Raw genomic sequence first — 20111 nt, 5'->3', positions numbered from 1 at the left:
TTACATTAGTATTCAGACCCTTTGCTATGAGACTTGAAATTGAGCTCAAGCGCATCCTGTTTCCATTGATCATCCTTGAGATGTTTCTACAACTTGATTGGAGTCCACCTATGCTAAATTCAATTGACTGGACATGATTTGGAAAGGCACACACCTGTCTATATAAGGTCCCACAGTTGGCAGTGCATGTCAGAGCAAAAACCAAGCCATGAGGTCAAAGGAATTGTCCATACAGCTCTGAGACAGGATTGTATCGAGGCACAGATCTGGGGAAGGGTACCAAACAATTTCTGCAGCATTGAAGAACCCCAAGAACACAGTGGCCTACATCCTTCTTAAATGGAAGACGTTTGGAACCACCAAGACTCTACCTAGAGCTGGCCACCGGGCCAAACTGAGCAATCCGGGGAGAGGGGCCTTGGTCAAAGAGGTGACCAAGAACCCGATGGTCACTCTGACAGAGCTCTAGAGTTCCTCTGTGGAGATGGGAGAACATTCCAGAAGGACAACCATCTCTGCAGCCCGCTTGGAGTTTTCCAAGAGGCACCTAAAGGACTCTCAGACCATGAGAAACAAGATTCTCTTTGGCCTGAAGAATGTCAAGCGTCACATCTGGTTACGGTGAAGCATGGTGGTGGCAGCATCATGTTGTGGGGATGCTTTTCAGGGGCAGGGACTGGGAGACTAGTCAGGATCAAGGGAAAGATAAATAGAGCAAAATACAGAGAGATCCTTGATGAAAACCTGCTTGAGAGCGCTCAGGACCTCAGACTGGGGAGAAGGTTCACCTTCCAACAGGACAACGACCCTGAGCAAACAGCCAAGACAATGCAGGAATGGCTTCGGGACAAGTCTCTGAATGTCGTTGAGTGGCCCAGCCAGAGCCCGGACTTGAACCCAATCTAACATCTCTGGAGAGACCTGAAAATACCTGTGCAGCGACGCTCCCCATCCAACCTGACAGAGCTTGAGAGGATCTGCAAAAAAGATTGTGAGAAACTCCCCAAATACAGGTGTGCCAAGCTTGTAGCATCATACCCAAGAAGAATTGAGTCGTTAATCACTGCCAAAGGTGCTTCAACAAAGTACTGAGTAAGGATCTGAATACTTGTGGAAATGAATAAATGTTAACTTGCAAACATTTAAAAAAAATGTTTTGCTTTGTCATTATGGGGTATTGTGTGTAGATTAATTAGGGATACAACTATTTTATCCATTTAAGAATAAGGCCGTAACGTAACAAAATGTGGAAGAAGTCAAGGGGTCTGAATACTTTCCGAATGCACTAATATACACTCAGGTTAGACATACAGGTACTGTAATTGACACTGAAATTCGAATGCAAAACCAATGAACAACATTCAGGAGATATGATACACAGATGAGATAAAGACAAGTCCATGTTAATAGAGTATGTTCAGTGATCTCTGAAATGACTCACAGGTTTAGGCACCAGAGTTAGAATAGTAGGGGGGAAGTCGCACCTCTCAGGTGTAGGGATGGGGACGGTGGTGATGGTGGTGGTGGGGGGGGGATTCTAATGGAGGTTCGCTACTTACCTGGGAGCTAGGCTGCAGGTGGAGAAGAGGAGGAACAGGAGGAGGAGGAGGTGTAAGGAGAGATGGCAGGACAAGAGGAAACAGCAGACAGAAACAGGAGAAGAGTAAAAAAATGTAACATTAGAATCATAACAGAAAAGAAGGACAACAGAGGACCCATAACCAGAATAGGGTGTACACAATCAGAGACAGACAGGGAGAGATCATCATCATAAGAGGCACCAATGAGAGAGTCACTGGAAAACACAGACATAGCTAACGCGGGATGCACAGGATACACCTTCTCCTCTGACAGCCAGGTTAGAGCCCTGTATGTCTTTGTATTAGCTGCTGGCTGCACAGCCTGTGAGTGCGGGCCGGGCATGCAGTCAGTCAGATAGGGGGGACAGAGGACACTAGCCGTGATAGAGAGAGGGGGAGTGAGCGAGGGCAGGCTAGGCTAGGAGGAAGGGAGGGACAAGAGACCTAGTATAGCTAAACAGCAAGGAGGAGAGGAGACCAAGTGGGCAAGGCAACAAGGGAACCAGTCAAGGGAGCCATGGCAGACAGCCAGAAAGAGGAAAACCAAACAACTGGGGGGAGGGGGGGGGGGGGTACAGTACATACAGACCCTACCTACTAAACAGCTCACTCATTGAGCAGAACACTGTTGACCTGGAGCACAGCAGCTCTAGTCATGCAGGCCAGGCTACTAGGCTGAGAGCTAGCCTTTACATCGGGCACAGCAAGCTAGACAGGGAAGGGCAGAGGGCAGGGAGATCAGGGCAGAGGTCAGTGTAGAGAAGGTGGGAATCACTGTTAGTAGTCGGGTGGAGGTATCGAAGCAGTGAAGGGTGAGGATGGATCTGGAGGAGGGTTAGGGGTGGAGGTATCAGAACAGACAAGGGTGAGGATGGATCTGGAGGAGGGTTAGGGATGGAGGTATCAGAACAGACAAGGGTGAGGATGGATCTGGAGGAGGGTTAGGGATGGAGGTATCAGAACAGACAAGGGTGAGGATGGTTCTGGGGGAGGGTTAGGGATGGAGGTATCAGAACAGACAAGGGTGAGGAAGGATCTGGAGGAGGGTTAGGGATGGAGGTATCAGAACAGACAAGGGTGAGGATGGATCTGGAGGAGGGTTAGGGATGGAGGTATCAGAACAGACAAGGGTGAGGATGGTTCTGGGGGAGGGTTAGGGATGGAGGTATCAGAACAGACAAGGGTGAGGATGGTTCTGGGGGAGGGGTGGAGGTATCAGAACAGACAAGGGTGAGGATGGTTCTGGGGGAGGGTTAGGGATGGAGGTATCAGAACAGACAAGGGTGAGGATGGATCTGGAGGAGGGGTAGAGGTATCAAAACAGAGAAGGGTGAGGATGGTTCTGGGGGAGGGTTAGGGATGGAGGTATCAGAACAGACAAGGGTGAGGATGGATCTGGAGGAGGGGTGGAGGTATCAAAACAGAGAAGGGTGAGGGTGGTTGTGGTGGAGGGTTAGGGGTGGAGGTATCGGAACATCGAATGGGTTGGTTCTGAGGGAGAGTTTGGGGTGGAGGTGGGCAGATGGGAGGCAGGAATGAGCAGGGGAAGCAGTGTGCTCACAGCAGTAGAAGGACTAAAGACAGGACCTTCCTACTCTCTTAGAAAAAAAGGTGCTATCTAGGACCTGAAATGGTTCTTTGGCTATTCCAATACAGTCGTGGCCAAAAGTTTTAAGAATGACACAAATTTTCACAAAGTCTGCTGCCTCAGTTTGTAATTTGCATATACTCCAGAATGTTATGAACAGTGATCAGATGAATTGCAATTAATTGCAAAGTCCCTCTTTGCCATGCAAATGAACTGAATCCCCCAAAAACATTTCCACTGCATTTCAGCCCTGCCACAAAAGGACCAGCTGACATCATGTCAGTGATTCTCTCGTTAACCTGTCTGGGCTAGGGGGCAGTATTGAGAATTTTGGAAAAAATATGTTCCCATTTTTAACTGCCTCCTACACCAACTCAGAAGCTAGAATATGCATATTATTGTTCAGGTTTGGATAGAAAACACTCTGAATTTTCTAAAACTGTTTGAATGGTGTCTGTGAGTATAACAGAACTCCTATGGCAGGCAAAAACCTGACAAGGTTTCAAGCAGGAAGTACCCTGTCTGACAAGGAGTCGTGCGTCTTGCATCTTTTTATTGAAAAGTAAGGATCTTAGCTGTAACGTGACAATTCCCAGGGCTCCAATAGGCTCTCAGAGCCCGCGAAAAACCTGAAGGTTTACGAGGGAGCCTCAGGTTGAAACAGATTATCGCCTTTTGTAAGTGGATGCTCAGAGGACCTTTGAATGAGGCGCGTGCACGAGTCGCTCCCGAGGAGAAATTTTATTCGGCTGTTTAGGCTCAATGCATACTCCCGGTCGGAATATTATCACTTCTCTACGACATAAATGGCATAAAAATTGGTTTTAAACAGCGGTTGACATGCTTCGAAGTACGGTAATGGAATATTTAGAAATTTTTGACACGCCAATGCGCCATGCGCGGGACCGTGAAGAAGCATTCTAGAACTCACGAACAAAACGTCGCTGTTTGGATATAACGATGGATTATTTGGGACCAAACCAACATTTGTTATTGAAGTAGAAGTCCTGGCAGTGTATTCTGATGAAGAACAAGCAAGGTAAGAACATTTTTCTTGTAGGAAATGTGATTTTGGTGGAGGCTGACCTGGGTGGGTATCTAAATAGCTAGCCCTGTAATGCCGGGCTATGTACTTAGATTATTGCAAAATGTGCTTCATCCGAAAAGCTATTTTAAAATCGGACATAGCGAGTGCATAGAGGAGTAATGTATCTATAATTCTTAAAATAATTGTTATGCTTTTTGTGAACGTTTATCGTGAGTAATTTAGCAAACTGTTAGTAAATTCAACGGAAGTTTGCCGGGGGTTATGCGTTTTCTGAACGTCACATGCTAATGCAAAAAGCTGTTTTTTGATGTAAATATGAACTTGATTGAAAAGACATGCATGTATTGTATAACACAATGTCCTAGGTGTGTCATCTGATGAAGATCATCAAAGGTTAGTGCTGCATTTAGCTGTGGTTTGGGTTTATGTGACATGATATGCTAGCTTGAAAAATGGCTGTCTGATTTTTTCTGGCTGGGCACTCTGCTGACATAATCTAATGTTTTGCTTTCGTTGTAAAGCCTTTTTGAAATCGGACAGTGGGGTTAGATTAACGAGATTCTTGTCTTTAAATAGCTGTAAAATAGTCATATGTTTGAGAAATTGAAGTAATAGTATTTCTAACGATTAAAAAATCGCGCCACTGGAATTTCAGTAGCTGTTACGTAGGTGGGACGAAATCGTCCCACATACCCCAGAGAGGTTAACACAGGTGTGAGTGTTGACGAGGACGAGGCTAGAGATCACTCTGTCATGCTGATTGAGTTCGAATAACAGACTGGAAGCTTCAAAAGGAGGGTGGTGCTTGGAATCATTGTTCTTCCTCTGTCAAACATGGTTACCTGCAAGGAAACATGTGCTGTCATCATTGCTTTGCACAAAAAGGGCTTCACAGGCAAGGATATTGCTGCCAGTAAGATTGCACCCAAATCAACCAGTTATCGGATCATCAAGAACTTCAAGGAGAGCGGTTCAATTGTTGTGAAGAAGGCTTCAGGGCTCCCAAGAAAGTTCAGCAAGCGCCAGGACCGTCTCCTAAAGTTGATTCAGCTGCGGGATCGGGGCACCACCAGTAAAGAGCTTGCTCAGGAATGGCAGCAGGCAGGTGTGAGTGCATTTGCACGCACAGTGAGACGAAGACTTTTGGATGATGGCCTGGTGACAAGAAGGGCAGCAAAGAAGCCACTTCTCTCCAGGAAAAACATCAGGGACAGACTGATATTCTGCAAAGGGTACAGGGATTGGACTGCTGAGGACTGGGGTAAAGTCATTTTCTCTGATGAATCCCTTTTCCGATTGTTTGGGGCATCCGGAAAAAAGCTTGTCCGGAGAAGACAAGGTGAGCGCTACCATCAGTCCTGTGTCATGCCAACACTAAAGCATCCTGAGACCATTCATGTGTGGGGTTGCTTCTCAGCCAAGGGAGTGGGCTCACTCACAATTTTGCCTCCGAGAGCAACTTCTCCCAACCATCCAGGAACAGTTTGGTGATGAACAATGCCTTTTCCAGCATGATGGAGCACCTTGCCATAAGGCAAAAGTGATAACTAAGTGGCTCGGGGAACAAAACATCGATATTTTGGGACCATGGCCAGGAAACTCCCCAGACCTACCTTAATCCCATTGAGAATTTGTGGTCAATCCTCAAGAGGTGGGTGGACAAACAAAACCCCACAAATTCTGACAAACTCCAAGCATTGATTATGCAAGAATGGGCTGCCATCACTCAGGATGTGGCCCAGAAGTTAATTGACAGCATGCCAGGGCAAATTGCAGAGATCTTGAAAAAGAAGGGTCAACACTGCAAATATTGACTCTTTACATCAACTTCATGTAATTGTCAATAAAAGCCTTTGACACTTATGAAATGCTTGTAATTATACTTCAGTATTCCATAGTAACATCTGACAGAAATATCAAAAGACACTGAAGCAGCAAACTTTGTGAAAATTAATTAATTTGTATAATTCTCAAAACTTTTGGCCACGACTGTAGGAGAACCCTTTGAAGAACCATTTTTGGTTCTAAGTAGAACCCTTTTGGTTCCAGGTAGGACCCTATTGGGTTCCACGTAGAACCCTTTCCCCAGGAACCAAAAAGGATTCTCCTATGGGGACAGCCATTATGGAACCCATTTTCTAAGAGTGTACAGAAGCTACACAAAACAGCCAAAACACAAAAGGCCACAGACAAAAAGTGTCTGTGTGTGTGTGTGTGTGTGTGTGTGTGTGTGTGTGTGTGTGTGTGTGTGTGTATGTGTGTGTGTGTGTGTGTGTGTGTGTGTGTGTGTGTGTGTGTGGAATCAGTGTCTGGTTATTGTCTATGTGTAAGGTACATGGGATCTGTACTGCATTTGCTACAGTACAGATCCCATAATGGTGCTCTGTTGTAATGAGAGTGAGTTCATGGTAAAGGGAGGGAACAGGGCATACAGACTGCCAAATTAAATATCATCCAGGAAATTAAAAGAAATACATATGATTCAGTATATACAGTGCATTCGAAAAGTATTCAAACCTCCTGACTTTTTTCCACATTTTGTTAAATTACAGCCTTATTCTAAAATGGTTGAATTCGTTTTTTTCCCCTCATCAATCTACACACAATATCCCATAATGACAAAGCAAAAACAGGTTTTTAGAATTTTCTTCAAATGCACCAAAACAAAAAAACGGAAATATCACATTTACATAAGTATTCAGACCCTTTACTCAGTACTGTGTTGAAGGCCCTTTGGCAGCAATTGCAGCCTCCCTTTGTTCTCTGCAGATCCTCTCAAGCTCTGTCAGGTTGGATGGGGAGCGTTGTTGCACTCATTTTCAGGTCTCTCCAGAGATGAACGATCAGGTTCAAGTCCGGGTTCTGGCCTGACCACTCACGGACATTCAGAGACTTATCCCGAAGCCACTCCTGCGTTGACTAGGCTGTGTGCTTAGAGTCGTTGTCCTGTTGGAAGGTGAACCTTCGCACCAGTCTGAGGTCCTGAGCGCTCTGGAGCACGTTTTCATCAAGGATCTCTCTGTACTTTGCTCCGTTCATCTTTCCCTTGATCCTGACTAGTCTCCCAGTCCGTGCCGCTGAAAAACATCCCCACAGCATGATGCTGCCACCACCATGCAACACCGTAGGGATGATGTCATGTGCCTTTTACTGAGGAGTGGCTTCCGTCTGGCCACTCTACCATAAAGACCTCATTGGTGGGGTGCTGCAGAGAAGGTTGCCCTTCTGGAAGGTTCTCCCATTTCCACAGAGGAATTCTGGAGCTCTGTCAGAGTGACCTCGACCAAGGCCCCTCTACATCGATTGCTCAGTTTGGCCAGGAGGCCAGCTCTAGGAAGAGTCTTGGTGGTTCCAAACGTCTTCCATTTAAGAATGATGGAGGCCACTGTGTTCTTGGGGACCTTCAATGCTGCAGAAATTGTTTGGTATCCTTCTCCAGATCTGTGCCTCGACGCAATCCTGTCTCAGAGCTCTACAGACAATTCCTTCGACCTCATGGCTTGGTTTTTGCTCTGACATCTACTGTCAACTGTAGGGCCTTATATAGATAGGTGTGTGCCTCTCCAAATCATTTCCAATCAATTGAATTTACGGCAGTCAAGTTGTAGAAACATCTCAAGGATGATCAATGGAAACAGGATGCACCTGAGCTCAATTCTGAGTCTCATAGCAAAGGGTCTGAATACTTATGTAAATAAAGTATTTCTGATTTTTAATACATTTGCAAAAAACTATAAAAAACAGTTTTTGCTTTGTCATTATGGGGTATTAAGTGTAGATTGATGAGAAAAAAAGAAAACAAATACATTTTAGAATAAGGCTATAACGTTACAAAATTAGGAAAAAGTCAAGGGGTCTGACTGCTTTCTGAAAGCACTGCATGTGCTGAAACTGATATACTGTATATGAGAAATATATGACATTCTTATGGCTTTCATATGTAAAATCATATGTATACAGTATAAGTTCAGTATTAATAACAAAGGTTGCATTAATTAACAAAGGTTGCAAGATCGAATCCCTGAGCTGACAAGATAAAAATATGTCGTTCTGCCCCTGAACAAGGCAGTTAACCCACTGTTCCTAGGGCGTCATTGAAAATAAGAATTTGTTCTTAACTGCCTAGTCTAGTTAAATAAAGGTAAAGGAAAAATATATTAGATTAAGTCATAAAGTGTGTGCAGGAATGGGTGGAGAAGCAGGCTGAAGACATGCGCAGATACGCATGCACAAAGATGCACATACAACATAAGACACACACTGGTGCAGGCTTTTGCAAGACTTCTGCTGTAGAAGTTGCACAACAGATCTAGTGATCTTTACATAACATGGATGTGCCGATGGGCTTCCAAATCAAACCAAATAAATTAACAGGTGAGACCATTTGCAGGTGCAGTCGCAGACGTAAACCACGAGGGCTGCCTTGCTGAAGTGCCAGGGGCAGAGCACTCACTTTCCCAGGAATTCCCACACCATGCCCCCAATCTGCTGGGGGGCAGCGGACACAGGGGGGAGCGGGTCAGGGGGAGCTCTACCACCGTGACGAGGGACGGGGCCAGGGACGGAACCAAGGCCGAAACCAGGGCGAGGGACAGGGGCAAGATGAGGGGGGCTGTGCCAGGGGGAGTAGGAGGAGGAGCGTGAGAAGGAGGGTGAGGGAAAGGGTTGGGGAGAGAGAGAGAGAGAGAGAGAGAGGAAATGTGAGGGAGAGACAGTGGTAAGGAAAGGGTGCGAGAAAGAAACAGAAATAAAGAGAGAGGTGACACGGAAGAAGGGAGAGAGGGAAAAAGGAGAAGTTGTCGTGTACAAGGAAAATATAAAGGGGGGAAGATTTGGGCAAAGATGGTAAAGAAGGACAGAAACACTCAGTTAAATGAATCAGTTACAGCATGAGAATGACACACTGAAATGCAAAGGCACCGTATTACTGCCAGGGGACGTTCATGTGGCGAGCACATACAGTTTGACCTACCTAGACAGACCCTTTTCTGCAATATTTTACACTAAAATGGCCAATCCAAAGTCTAAAGATTAAATGTTCTACTCTATAGGTGTGATGTAGATTTTCACCAGCAGCCAGCATAGTCCACGGGGGGGGGGGGGGGGGGGGGGACACCAGAGCAGCACAGTACAGTTACAGATTTACAGGATGACGTGACAGCCACATATCAACAAAGACCGGATGAGAGAGTAGATTAACTACACAAGAGCACATTTAAGCCAACTTGCACAGAGTTACAGAAACAAAGCATAGCAATAAAGCAGTCAACACCGGGCCTTTTGGATAGGACCATGCACATCCAGTGCCTTGTCATACAAATCCAATGAACTTTCACCTTCACTGCACATTGTAGGGATTTCACCCATAGCCTTGCTTGCTCACTAAAAAACTATCAAAACCTCCATTCATACTGTGACTCAATCAAGTGATTTGTAATAATTAAATAAGACTTTCAAACATTGCATTAACAGTAAGTAATAGTATTGCCTTAGACGATGGTGTTAGTCTGATAATCAGTTCAACAAATATGCTAATCTTTATCTATAATTCTGTCTGTTTCTCTATCCATAGCACTTCCATGCTTACGCCACACCTCCAACTACTCAACATCAATATATATATGTATCTATTATAAGACCTACAGTGCCTTCAGAAAATATTCAAACCCCTTGACTTTTTACACATTTTGTTACGTTACAGCCTAAATCTTAAATTGATTAAATAAATAAAACTCCTCAGCAATCTACACACAACACCCCATAATGACAAAGCAAAAACAGGTTTTTAGAATTTATTTCAAATGTATTAATAAAAAACAGAAATACTTTATAAGTACTCAGACCCTTTGCTATGAGACTCGAAATTGAGCTCAGGTGCATCCTGTTTCCATTGATCATCCTTGAGATGTTTCTACAATTTGATTGGAGTCCACCTGTGGTAGATTCAATTGATTGGATATGATTTGGAAAGTCACACACCTGTCTATATAAGGTCCCACAGTTGACAGTGCATGTCAGAGCAAAAAAACAATCCATGAGGTCGTAGGACTTGTCCGTAGAGCTCCGAGACAGTTGGCCACCTGACCAAACTGAGCAATCGGGGGAGAAGGGCCTTGGTCAGGGAGGTGACCAAGAACCTGATGGTCACTCTGACAGAGCTCTAGAGTTCCTCTGTGGTGATGGGATAACCTTCCAGAAGATCATAAGACACATGACAGCCTCTTGGAGTTTGCCAAAAGGAACCTAAAGATTTTCAAACTATGCCAAGATAGAACGCTGTGGCCTGAATGCCAAGCATCACGTCTGGAGGAAACCTGGCACCATCCCTACGGTGAAGCATGGTGGTGGCAGCATCATGGTGTGGGGATGTTTTTCAGCGGCAGGGACTAGGAGACTAGTCAGGATCAAGTGAAAGATGAATGGAGAAAAGTACAGAAAGATCCTTGATAAAAACCTGCTCCAGAGCATTCAGGACCTCAGACAGGGACGAAGGTTCACCTTCCAACAGGACAACAATCCTGTTGGAAGGTCAACGCAGGTGTGGCTTCGGAACAAGTCTCTGAATGTCCTTGAGTAGCCCAGCCAGAGCCCGGACTTGAACACGATCTAACATCTCTGGAGAGACCTGAAAATAGCTGTTCAGCAACACTCCCCATCTACCTGACAGAGCTTGAGAGGATCTGCAGAGAAGAATGGGAGAAACTCTCCAAATACAGGTGTGCCAAGCTTGTAGCCTCATACCCAAGAAAACTCCGGGCTGTAATAGCTGCCAAAGGTGCTTCAACAAAGTACTGAGTAAGGGGTCTGAATACTTACGTAAATGTGATTTTAAATTTTGGGGATTTTAATAAATGAGCAAAAATTTCAAAAAAACTGTGTTTGCTTTGTCATTATGGGGTATTGTGTGTAGATTGGTGAGTGGAAAAAAACGATTTAATCAAGTTTAGAATAACAAAATGTGGAAAAAGTCAAAGGGTCTGAATACTTTCCGAAGGCACTGTATATACTTGATATATCTGTAAATATAAAGCACTTCCGCAGAGTACCATAGAAATGTAAAGCTAAGGGTAGTATAGCCCAGTTACCTTTCCAGCTCGGCGATCTTCTTATCCTTGTCGTTCTTCTCAGTCTCCACCTCTCGGAGGATGGCTAGTAGCCTATCCACCTCGGCCTGGGCCTTGCCAGACTCCTCCTTATAGTAGGAAACCTCCTTCTCTAGGACCTTGACTCGCTGCTCCCGCTCCCGCTCCACATACTCTGGATTCCCCCTGGAGCCCACTCCCACCTGCTGGACCTCATGGGCCTTCTGCATGATCATGGGTATGGGGAAATACACACACACACACACACACACACACACACACACACACACAAATGGACGCAGGAATAAACACACACACACACGCACAAACTCTCACAAATAGGAGAGAGGAGAGAACCCAGAACAGACAAGCTCAACAGTTAGTGTCTTTTATGAACTTCTCACTCTCCTCTCTCCCTCTTTCTCTCTCCCTCTTTCCCTCTCTCTGTAATGTATAAATAAAGCATAATGAACAGGGGACATCAGTACTACTATGGCTCATTAGCGCTGACTGAGGCTGTTATTTAGCTCCATTAAATGAACCAGTCCTGTGAGACTAGTGTACCAGAGCGATTGGAACTAAAGGCTGCTTGTGCCTGTTACAATATGCTAATGCTAACAAGAAAAACAAGCGATATAGAACAGTTGAGATTTGTAAATCTGTCATTTAGTATCGTTCGTTTTCCTGAGTAGCTTCTTACAGACTTGCTGAACTCATGACAATAACATTTTAGGAGCCAAAGTGGACTGTGGGCCAGTTTCCCAGACACAGATTAAGCCTAGTCCTGGTCAAAAGAGCACTTTCAATGGAGATTCAACATTTAGCGTAAATTCCCTTTAGTCCAGAAGCAGGATTAATCTGGGTTGGGGCCATGTGTGTATAGGAAGGACAGGACCAGGGCCTGTAACCACAAAGCATCTCCCAGTAGGAGTACTGATCTAGGATCAGGTCCTTACCTGTCCATATAAATCATATTCATTATGATCTAAAATATTAAACTGATCCTAGATCAGCACTCCTACTCTGAGCTGCTTTGTGAATTCAGACCCTGGTCCTGTCCTTCCTGTTATAATCACTTGGTAGAATCACTCTCATCTTTGCTCTCATATCTCTCTGGATAATCACACCTCATCACCTCTAGTGTGTCTAAGTCACTGAAAGGGGATAGGCTTTTGACCACCATTCAGTAAAAACTGAACAGCTTGAGTCATCTTTCAAACACACAGAACAGAAGTACACAACACATCTGAGACATCACATCGACAACGCTGACAGTCACAGAGCAACACAACAGACCCAACACAACAGACCTAACACAACGGACCAACACAACGGACCAACACAACGGACCAACACAACGGACCAACACAACAGACCTAGCACAACGGACCAACACAACGGACCAACACAACAGACCAACACAACAGACCAACACAACAGACCCAACCCAACAGACCCAGCGCAACATACCAACACAACAGACCAACAACAGAGCAACACAACAGACCCAACACAACAGACCCAACCCAACAGACCCAGCGCAACAGACCAACACAACAGACCAACACAACAGAGCAACACAACAGACCCAACACAACAGACCTAACACAACGGACCAACACAACATACCAACCCAACAGACCAACACAACAGACCAACACAACAGACCCAACACAACAGACCCAGCGCAACAGACCAACACAACAGACCAACACAACAGACCAACACAACAGATCCAACAAAACAGAGCAACACAACATACCAACACAACAGACCAACACAACATACCAACATAACAGACCAACACAACAGACCCAACAGACCAGACCAACACAATAGACCCAACGGAGCAACACAACAGAGCAACACAACAACACAACAGAGCAACACAACAACACAACAGAGCAACACAACAGAGCAACACAACACAGTGCATGACTAGATAAATATAGACCCCCACAGTGAGCCACGTCAACCATTACCAGTGTTAGAAGGTTAATATTAGGCCTCTGTTCTATTGACCACTTATTAACATGGAGACAGTGAAGGGAGCCAAACAGTGACGAGAAAACAAAGCATGCGATAATAAGGAGGACAAATCATAGCATGCAAACCAACACAGCTGGGAAGACAATCTTTGCAATGCTTTCCCCATGAACAGAGTCAGGTCAATCCAGCAGTGACAACAAGTGACATATTTCAAGCATGAGGAGTAAAGTGAGCACCAACAGTTTGGGGGGAATCTAAAGGTCTCAGAGGTGGGTGGCGTGTACCTCTAGAACTAGCCTGTGGGCCCTGCTCAAAAGTAGCGCACTATGTAGGGAGCAGGCTGCTGTTTGGGACACACCCCTATAGGCCCTATACAGGTATGCAAGGCCTACAGTTAGATAAAAAATGTGTTGATTATTAATTCAGAGTTTGTTAAAATAATGGTACAGAGCTGACTGATATCTTGGTATCTTACTATCAGTCATGATGCCGGATGTGAGAACACTATAGAAGAAGAAACTATCCGTAACTTTCAGTTAACTCAGCTTTGTTTTGCTCTGAAGCTTTGTAAGAAACATTCGACCACAGTAAAAAACACATTATATCACCATTGTACAGGTCTTTATACAATTCTTTCTAATAGAGACCAATGGTTGAGCAACAACAGTAGATTAGGCTATCAAGATGCAAATAAATAGAACCCCAACTGTGTGGTCATACAGATTACAAGCTATGCTAAGATAAATACTAAGATAAACGCTAAGCTAAATGTTAAGCAAAATGTTAAGCTAAATGCTAAGCTAAATCCTAAGCTAAATGCTCACTTCACACTCTGTTCACCCAGAACAGAGGCTAATGTGTGTGCAGTTGGAAAGCTAAATCATATTTATACAGTGAAAAGATCAACATGCATCTACATTATCTGAAAGAGATACCAGGGACAGTGGGGCTGAGACCATGTGACCATGACATGATTACGCACTAGCTAGCTAGCATATTCCAGGGTTTTAGAGTAGCTTTGGTGGGTGTCCTCATGCTTTCAATATGTGCCACCACAGAGAGCTCCAGACGGAGCAAAGAAGGACTTACAGGGTTGTTCATCTGAGTGAACAGCTGCTCTGCTTGCTACATTGCAAAGGAAGGTGGTGAAGGGGGGAGACGAGGAGGAAGGGGGAGGTGGGAGACCGGGGAAGATAGCATTAGCATGTAGCTCCATTAGCCAGAGGAGAGTAGAAACAGCAGGATCCGGGGAGAACAGACTAGCCTGGTACCAGATCTGTTCATCCCAAACAGACAATGCCCAAAGGAGTTGGCAAGACAGCACAAACAGTTCTGGGACCAGGCTAAGAAAAAATATGTTACATGTTAGTCTACATGTTACATGTTAAAGGAGTGTCAATAAGAGAACATGTTTAATGTACATGTTAATGTACATTTTGAACAGTATGTTGAGACCATAGAAATAAAATTACACCCAATTTGGAAGCCGGTCCACCCATCACGGAACATTGACTTGATTTTGTAATTGGATTTCTATGGTTGAGACAGGAATAGAGGAAGGAGTAGGAGGATGAGGAGTGAGGAGGAGGAGGATACAGAATGGGTGGTTATGGGACAGAGAGACACAAGGGGGAGATCTGATGGACATCTTTGCTCCCCATCTCAGGGGTTCTACGGTGTTGTAGGAACGTTATCTGAACGTTATCCAGACATAACGATTTCCACTAGTTACCACAGCCACAAAGTCAAAATTGGCTGTATGTCACCTGTTTCAGGTAACTAGGCGTATGTCGCGGGTCACTACATCACACAAGAGACATTTGAATGTAATCTTTTTTTTTAATCAAAATTAGTTTTTTGGCAGAAGTGCCTTAATAACGAACATGTATGCCATCTGTAAATACAAATAAAATTGTTAAATTAAGAGCCTAGTTGGTTTAGCCACAGAAAAGCCGGCAACCTTCCCGCTAGCCATGATTGGCTGAGATAATGCGTAGGCTGGACATGAGTTCGGATTGGTCTGCCACATAGCACGCTTCTGTCTATTTGAGCTGGTTAGTATGTGTAGGTAATCCTGTCTAACGTGGCTTTAAATATATACATATATATATATATATATATATATATATATATATATATATATATATATATATATATATATATTGCTTAGTAGAACTGCATAAGTGTTGCTCTCCACCTTCTGGAGGACAGAGTTTTGAAATCAGTGGAATTAGAGTATGATAGCAAAGGAGATGGAGAAAACACCTGTTTCCAGATTACATCTTCAAACTAGGGCAACCATGGCATCTGTGACAGGGAGAAGCGTCCAACCATGATGAGTTGGGTAAGACAGTCTGGCTAGCTACATTTTTCACATATTACACATTTAGTTTTAATTTCAACTTAAAGTGTACTGTTAGCTAGCTAAAATTAGTTGGCTGGCTCGCTAGCTAACGTTACGTGTATGATCTTATTATTCGTATCTCAGAGCCATTTTCTTGGCTAGTTATAGCTTAATATTAGCTAGTTAACATTGAACCTGGTTGGTTAGCTACCTACAGATCCATGCAGGGTAGTAACGTCATGAGTTGTGATTATGGTCCATTGTTTAGCTAGCTAGCTAGCTACATATCTTAACAAAAACCTCCACTATGCAAGTATCTATTTCAATAGAATGTCACTGCGACAACTGTAGATAGATGTAGCTGGTAAATTTACTCTGGCTATCTACTCCGATTTCAGACCACGGGTAAGATAGTCTAGCTAGCTGCAATTTCAGATATTACACATTTCTAATTTTGACATAAAGTCTTTTAATTCCAATTTAAAGTGTACTGTTATCTAGCTAGCTAACGTTAGCTGGCTGGCTTGCTAGCTAACATTAGCTGGCTGGCTCGCTAGCTAACGTTACGTGTATGATCTTATTATTCGTATCTCAGAGCCATTTGCTTTGCTTGTTATAGCCTAATGTTAACTAGCAAACATTGAACCTGGTTAGCTACCTGCAGATCCCTACAGGGTACTAATGTCATGAGTTGTGATTATGGTTCATTGTTTATACAGTGTTTATACATGTCTTAACAAAAGACTCCACTATGCAAGTGTCAATTTTAATAGAATTTCACTGCGACAACTGTTAGCCAGTTAGCTTGGGTGCTTGATTTTAGGACAGAATGCTCAGATCAACCCTTAAAGAAATTGTTGGAGCACAAGCTTAAGAGGGTGTGAACGATGCTGAATGGGTGTAGACAAAGAAGAGCTCTCCAGTAGGTACCAAAACATTCAAAGGTCATTTTCTCAAAAGTGAGGTTACAAGTTAATTCGAAGCAGAATTACTTTCCCATTGTTCCTAAAATGCAGTGTATGATATACTATTTTGTAGCTCTGTGTCTCTGCTTTTATCCAATGTAAAAAATATAATTAAACATTTTGTTACATAATACCGAATCAAGCCGGTCGGTCACATATTGTAAAAATGTATGAAAACAAAAATGTATTTAAGGTTAGGGTTAGGCTTGAGGTTAGCATTGTGTTTAAGGTTAGGGTTGAGGTTAGGGTTCAGTTTAAAATATATTAAGAAGAGAAACGGTAGAAATAGGCAGGGTTTATTACTTTGTGATTGTGGTAACTAGTGACGACCAGACGTAACTGGTCCAATAGTTTTCCGTTAGTAAGTTAATTAAATGCAGAAAACTCTGATCTGGGCTTTACATTCCATCACTATAGAAAGTCAAAACCAAATTATTTGATTCCGTTGATAACAGGGTTATAACAAGCAGGGAATTTATGGAGGATTGGACGTTTTCACAATGTTGCTACAGCGTTGTGTGTGCATGTGCTAATAGTAGCAGCAGCAGCATTGTAAAAAGGATGTGTGTTGGCAGGGACTGATGAGGTTGTATATATTAGCCATGCTAATAGTAGAGAATGCTCCAAAATTATCCACCAGGGTTTGATTTAAGTTGAATCGAAAGCAGTCAATTCAGGATGTAAACTTAAATTCCATTTCAATAATTGATCATAAAGCCATCTACTGTATTTTCAATCACTTCTCAATAAACTAAAAGCTATTCATTTCAAAAGATTTTCAATGTTTGAAGTTTAAACTCAAATAACTTCCTGAATTGACTACCTTCATTTCGAATTGACCACAACCCTGTTATACACCATGACAGATAGAACATGGCAGCTTTACACATGCTCAAGTCCAGTAAGCAGCAGGAATAGCACACATAACCAGGATTTTAACCAAAATGGTCTTGAATTGAGGATGTTACTGTATTATAGCAATAAAGATGTATATTTTTTCAATAATTAGATTGATGAAACATACTTAAATAATTTGTGGTTTAAAGGGGAAGTTCAGTATTTTCCAACCTAATGTAAGATGGTTCCTCGTGCTGAAAGTAGTCTACGGGCCATGATAATCTGTAATACATGGTTCGGTTTTCTTTAAACAGCCACGACAAACTTCAGCTAATTTTAGCCACAGCTAGCTAAAAATCAACGGAATTGATAGGGGCAAACACACAATACTGAACTTCCCTTTTAATGTGACTATCCATGCCAGCTGGACTTGATGAAGGGTCAAGTAAAAGTCTTCATCAGCCATACAGGTATAACACTGTCTACATACTGCAGGTTTAGACTGAATTGTAAAAATGCAACTGAAGGTAAGCAGATTAGTAGAGGACATTATCGTGGTATAAAAGGGATCTCTTCCACTTGTTTCCTTGAACCATTTAACCTAATACTTGCTGAACTGTGCACAATGCACTGTAGGTTTCTGTACCATAACAGTGTTACTATAAATCCTTGCCATCCCTTTAACAGGGATTCTAACAGTGATTTTAACTGACAGACTAAATCATTGAGGCCATCCCAAATTAGTTGTTCAGGTGTTCATTGCTAGTTTGCATAATAGACATCAGAATGAAACCGCAAAGGCCTCTGGGAGTATGCTGTATTTTCGAATCCCAGCCATGCATTCCCCACTTCCATTGATATTTTTAAGGGGTGCAGTGCTAGGACACCTACCTTCTGTAACTGTGTCTCCAACTTGCTACACTCCTCTTTCTTCTGCTCGATGGCCATCTCCAGAGACTTGAGCTTGGATTCTTTCTTCAGGCTGGAGGAGGCCAGGGAGGAGGCATGCTCCTTCAGGTCAATGAGACTGGACTGCAGGGGGACAGACAGGGACAACACTGACAGTTAGGACCAGTCCAGACCAGGTGGCACAGCACAGTAAAAACACTGAACAGGCCTAACTGGGTCACGCTACCAGAGGGATCAGCGTTCCATGTATTTGAAAGGGTACAGTTATTTTGCTCACTGTTCACTGCCAATTGCTCATGCAATACACATGTACTGTATAGTCCCACAAACAAATACACACGCACACGCACACACACACGCACACACTGACCTCCTTCTCTGTTAATTCCATATGGAGGGTGTTGACTTTTTCCTTGAGGTCCTTGTTCTCCTTCTTATAGGACTCCACCTCATCAATCCTCTCATTGTCCTCCCTCGCTCTCTGCTCCTTCAGTCTCTCTATTATCCGCTCCTGAGAGAGACACACATACACACATCAACACATTATGTCTACCATCAACACATTATGTCTAGCATCAACACATTATGTCAAAAATGTTATAAACTGATTTGCATTTTAATGAGGGAAATAAGTATTTCACCCCCTCTCAATCAGAAAGATTTCTGGCTCCCAGGTGTCTTTTATACAGGTAACGAGCTGAGATTAGGAGCACACTCTTAAAGGGAGTGCTCCTAATCTCAGTTTGTTACCTGTATAAAAGACACCTGTCCACAAAAGCAATCAATCAATTTGATTCCAAACTCTCCACCATGGCCAAGACACTACGCCGTGAAGGACTGAAATCCTGCAGCGCCCACAAGGTCCCCCTGCTCAAGAAAGCACATATATATGCCCGTCTGAATTTGCGAATGAATATCTGAATGATTCAGAGGACAACTGGGTGAAAGTGTTGTGGTCAGATGAGACCAGAATGGAGCTCTTTGGCATCAACTCAACTCGCCGGGTTTGGAGGAGGAAGAATGCTGCCTATGACCCCAAGAACAACATCCCCACCGTCAAACATGGAGGTGGAAACATTATGCTTTGGGGGTGTTTATCTACTAAGGGGCAAAGACAACTTCACCACATCAAAGGGACGATGGATGGGGCCATGTACCGTCAAATCTTGGGTGAGATTCCCTCAGCCAGGGCATTGAAAATGGGTTGTGGATGGGTATTCCAGCATGACAATGACCCAAAACACATGGCCAAGGCAACAAAGGAGTGGCTCAAGAAGAAGCACATTAAGGTCCTGGAGTGGCCTAGCCAGTCTCCAGACCTTAATCCCATAGAAAATCTGTGGAGGGAGTTGAAGGTTCGAGTTGCCAAACATCAGCCTCGAAACCTTAATGACTTGGAGAAGATCTGCAAAGAGGAGTGGGACAAAATCCCTCCTGAGATGTGTGCAAACCTGGTGGCCAACTACAAGAAACGTCTGACCTCTGTGATTGCCAACAAGGGTTTTGCCACCAAGTACTAAGTCATGTTTTGCAGAGGGGTCAAATATTTATTTCCCTCATTAAAATGCAAATCAATTTCTAACATTTTTGACATGCGTTTTTCTGGATTTTTTTGTTGTTATTCTGTCTCTCATCATTCAAATAAACCTACCATTAAAATTATAGACTGATCATTTCTTTGTCAATGGGCAAACGTACAAAATCAGCAGGGGATCAAATACTTTTTTCCCTCACTGTATATCAAAATCCGTATTACTTTTGAAAACATC

General features: G+C 43.5%; 1 protein-coding gene across 1 annotated transcript in view; it reads right to left on the bottom strand.

Moving 5' to 3' along the window:
- The window catches only part of erc2 (ELKS/RAB6-interacting/CAST family member 2), an 81327-nt gene that overhangs the window by 12245 nt on the left and 48971 nt on the right, over positions 1–20111 (bottom strand). Inside the window, exons 10-14 of the mRNA XM_029695191.1 lie at positions 18713–18853; positions 18325–18465; positions 11302–11519; positions 8670–8828; positions 1560–1571 (exon numbers count right to left, since the gene is read on the bottom strand). Of these exons, the coding sequence (XP_029551051.1) occupies positions 1560–1571; positions 8670–8828; positions 11302–11519; positions 18325–18465; positions 18713–18853 (671 nt within the window). The remainder of the gene's footprint in view (positions 1–1559; positions 1572–8669; positions 8829–11301; positions 11520–18324; positions 18466–18712; positions 18854–20111) is intronic.

The sequence above is a fragment of the Salmo trutta genome, chromosome 16, assembly GCF_901001165.1.
Source record: "Salmo trutta chromosome 16, fSalTru1.1, whole genome shotgun sequence".
In the NCBI taxonomy this organism is placed as follows: domain Eukaryota; kingdom Metazoa; phylum Chordata; class Actinopteri; order Salmoniformes; family Salmonidae; genus Salmo; species Salmo trutta.
Note: the sequence above shows the minus strand (reverse complement) of the source record. Positions and strands in the feature narration are given on the sequence as shown.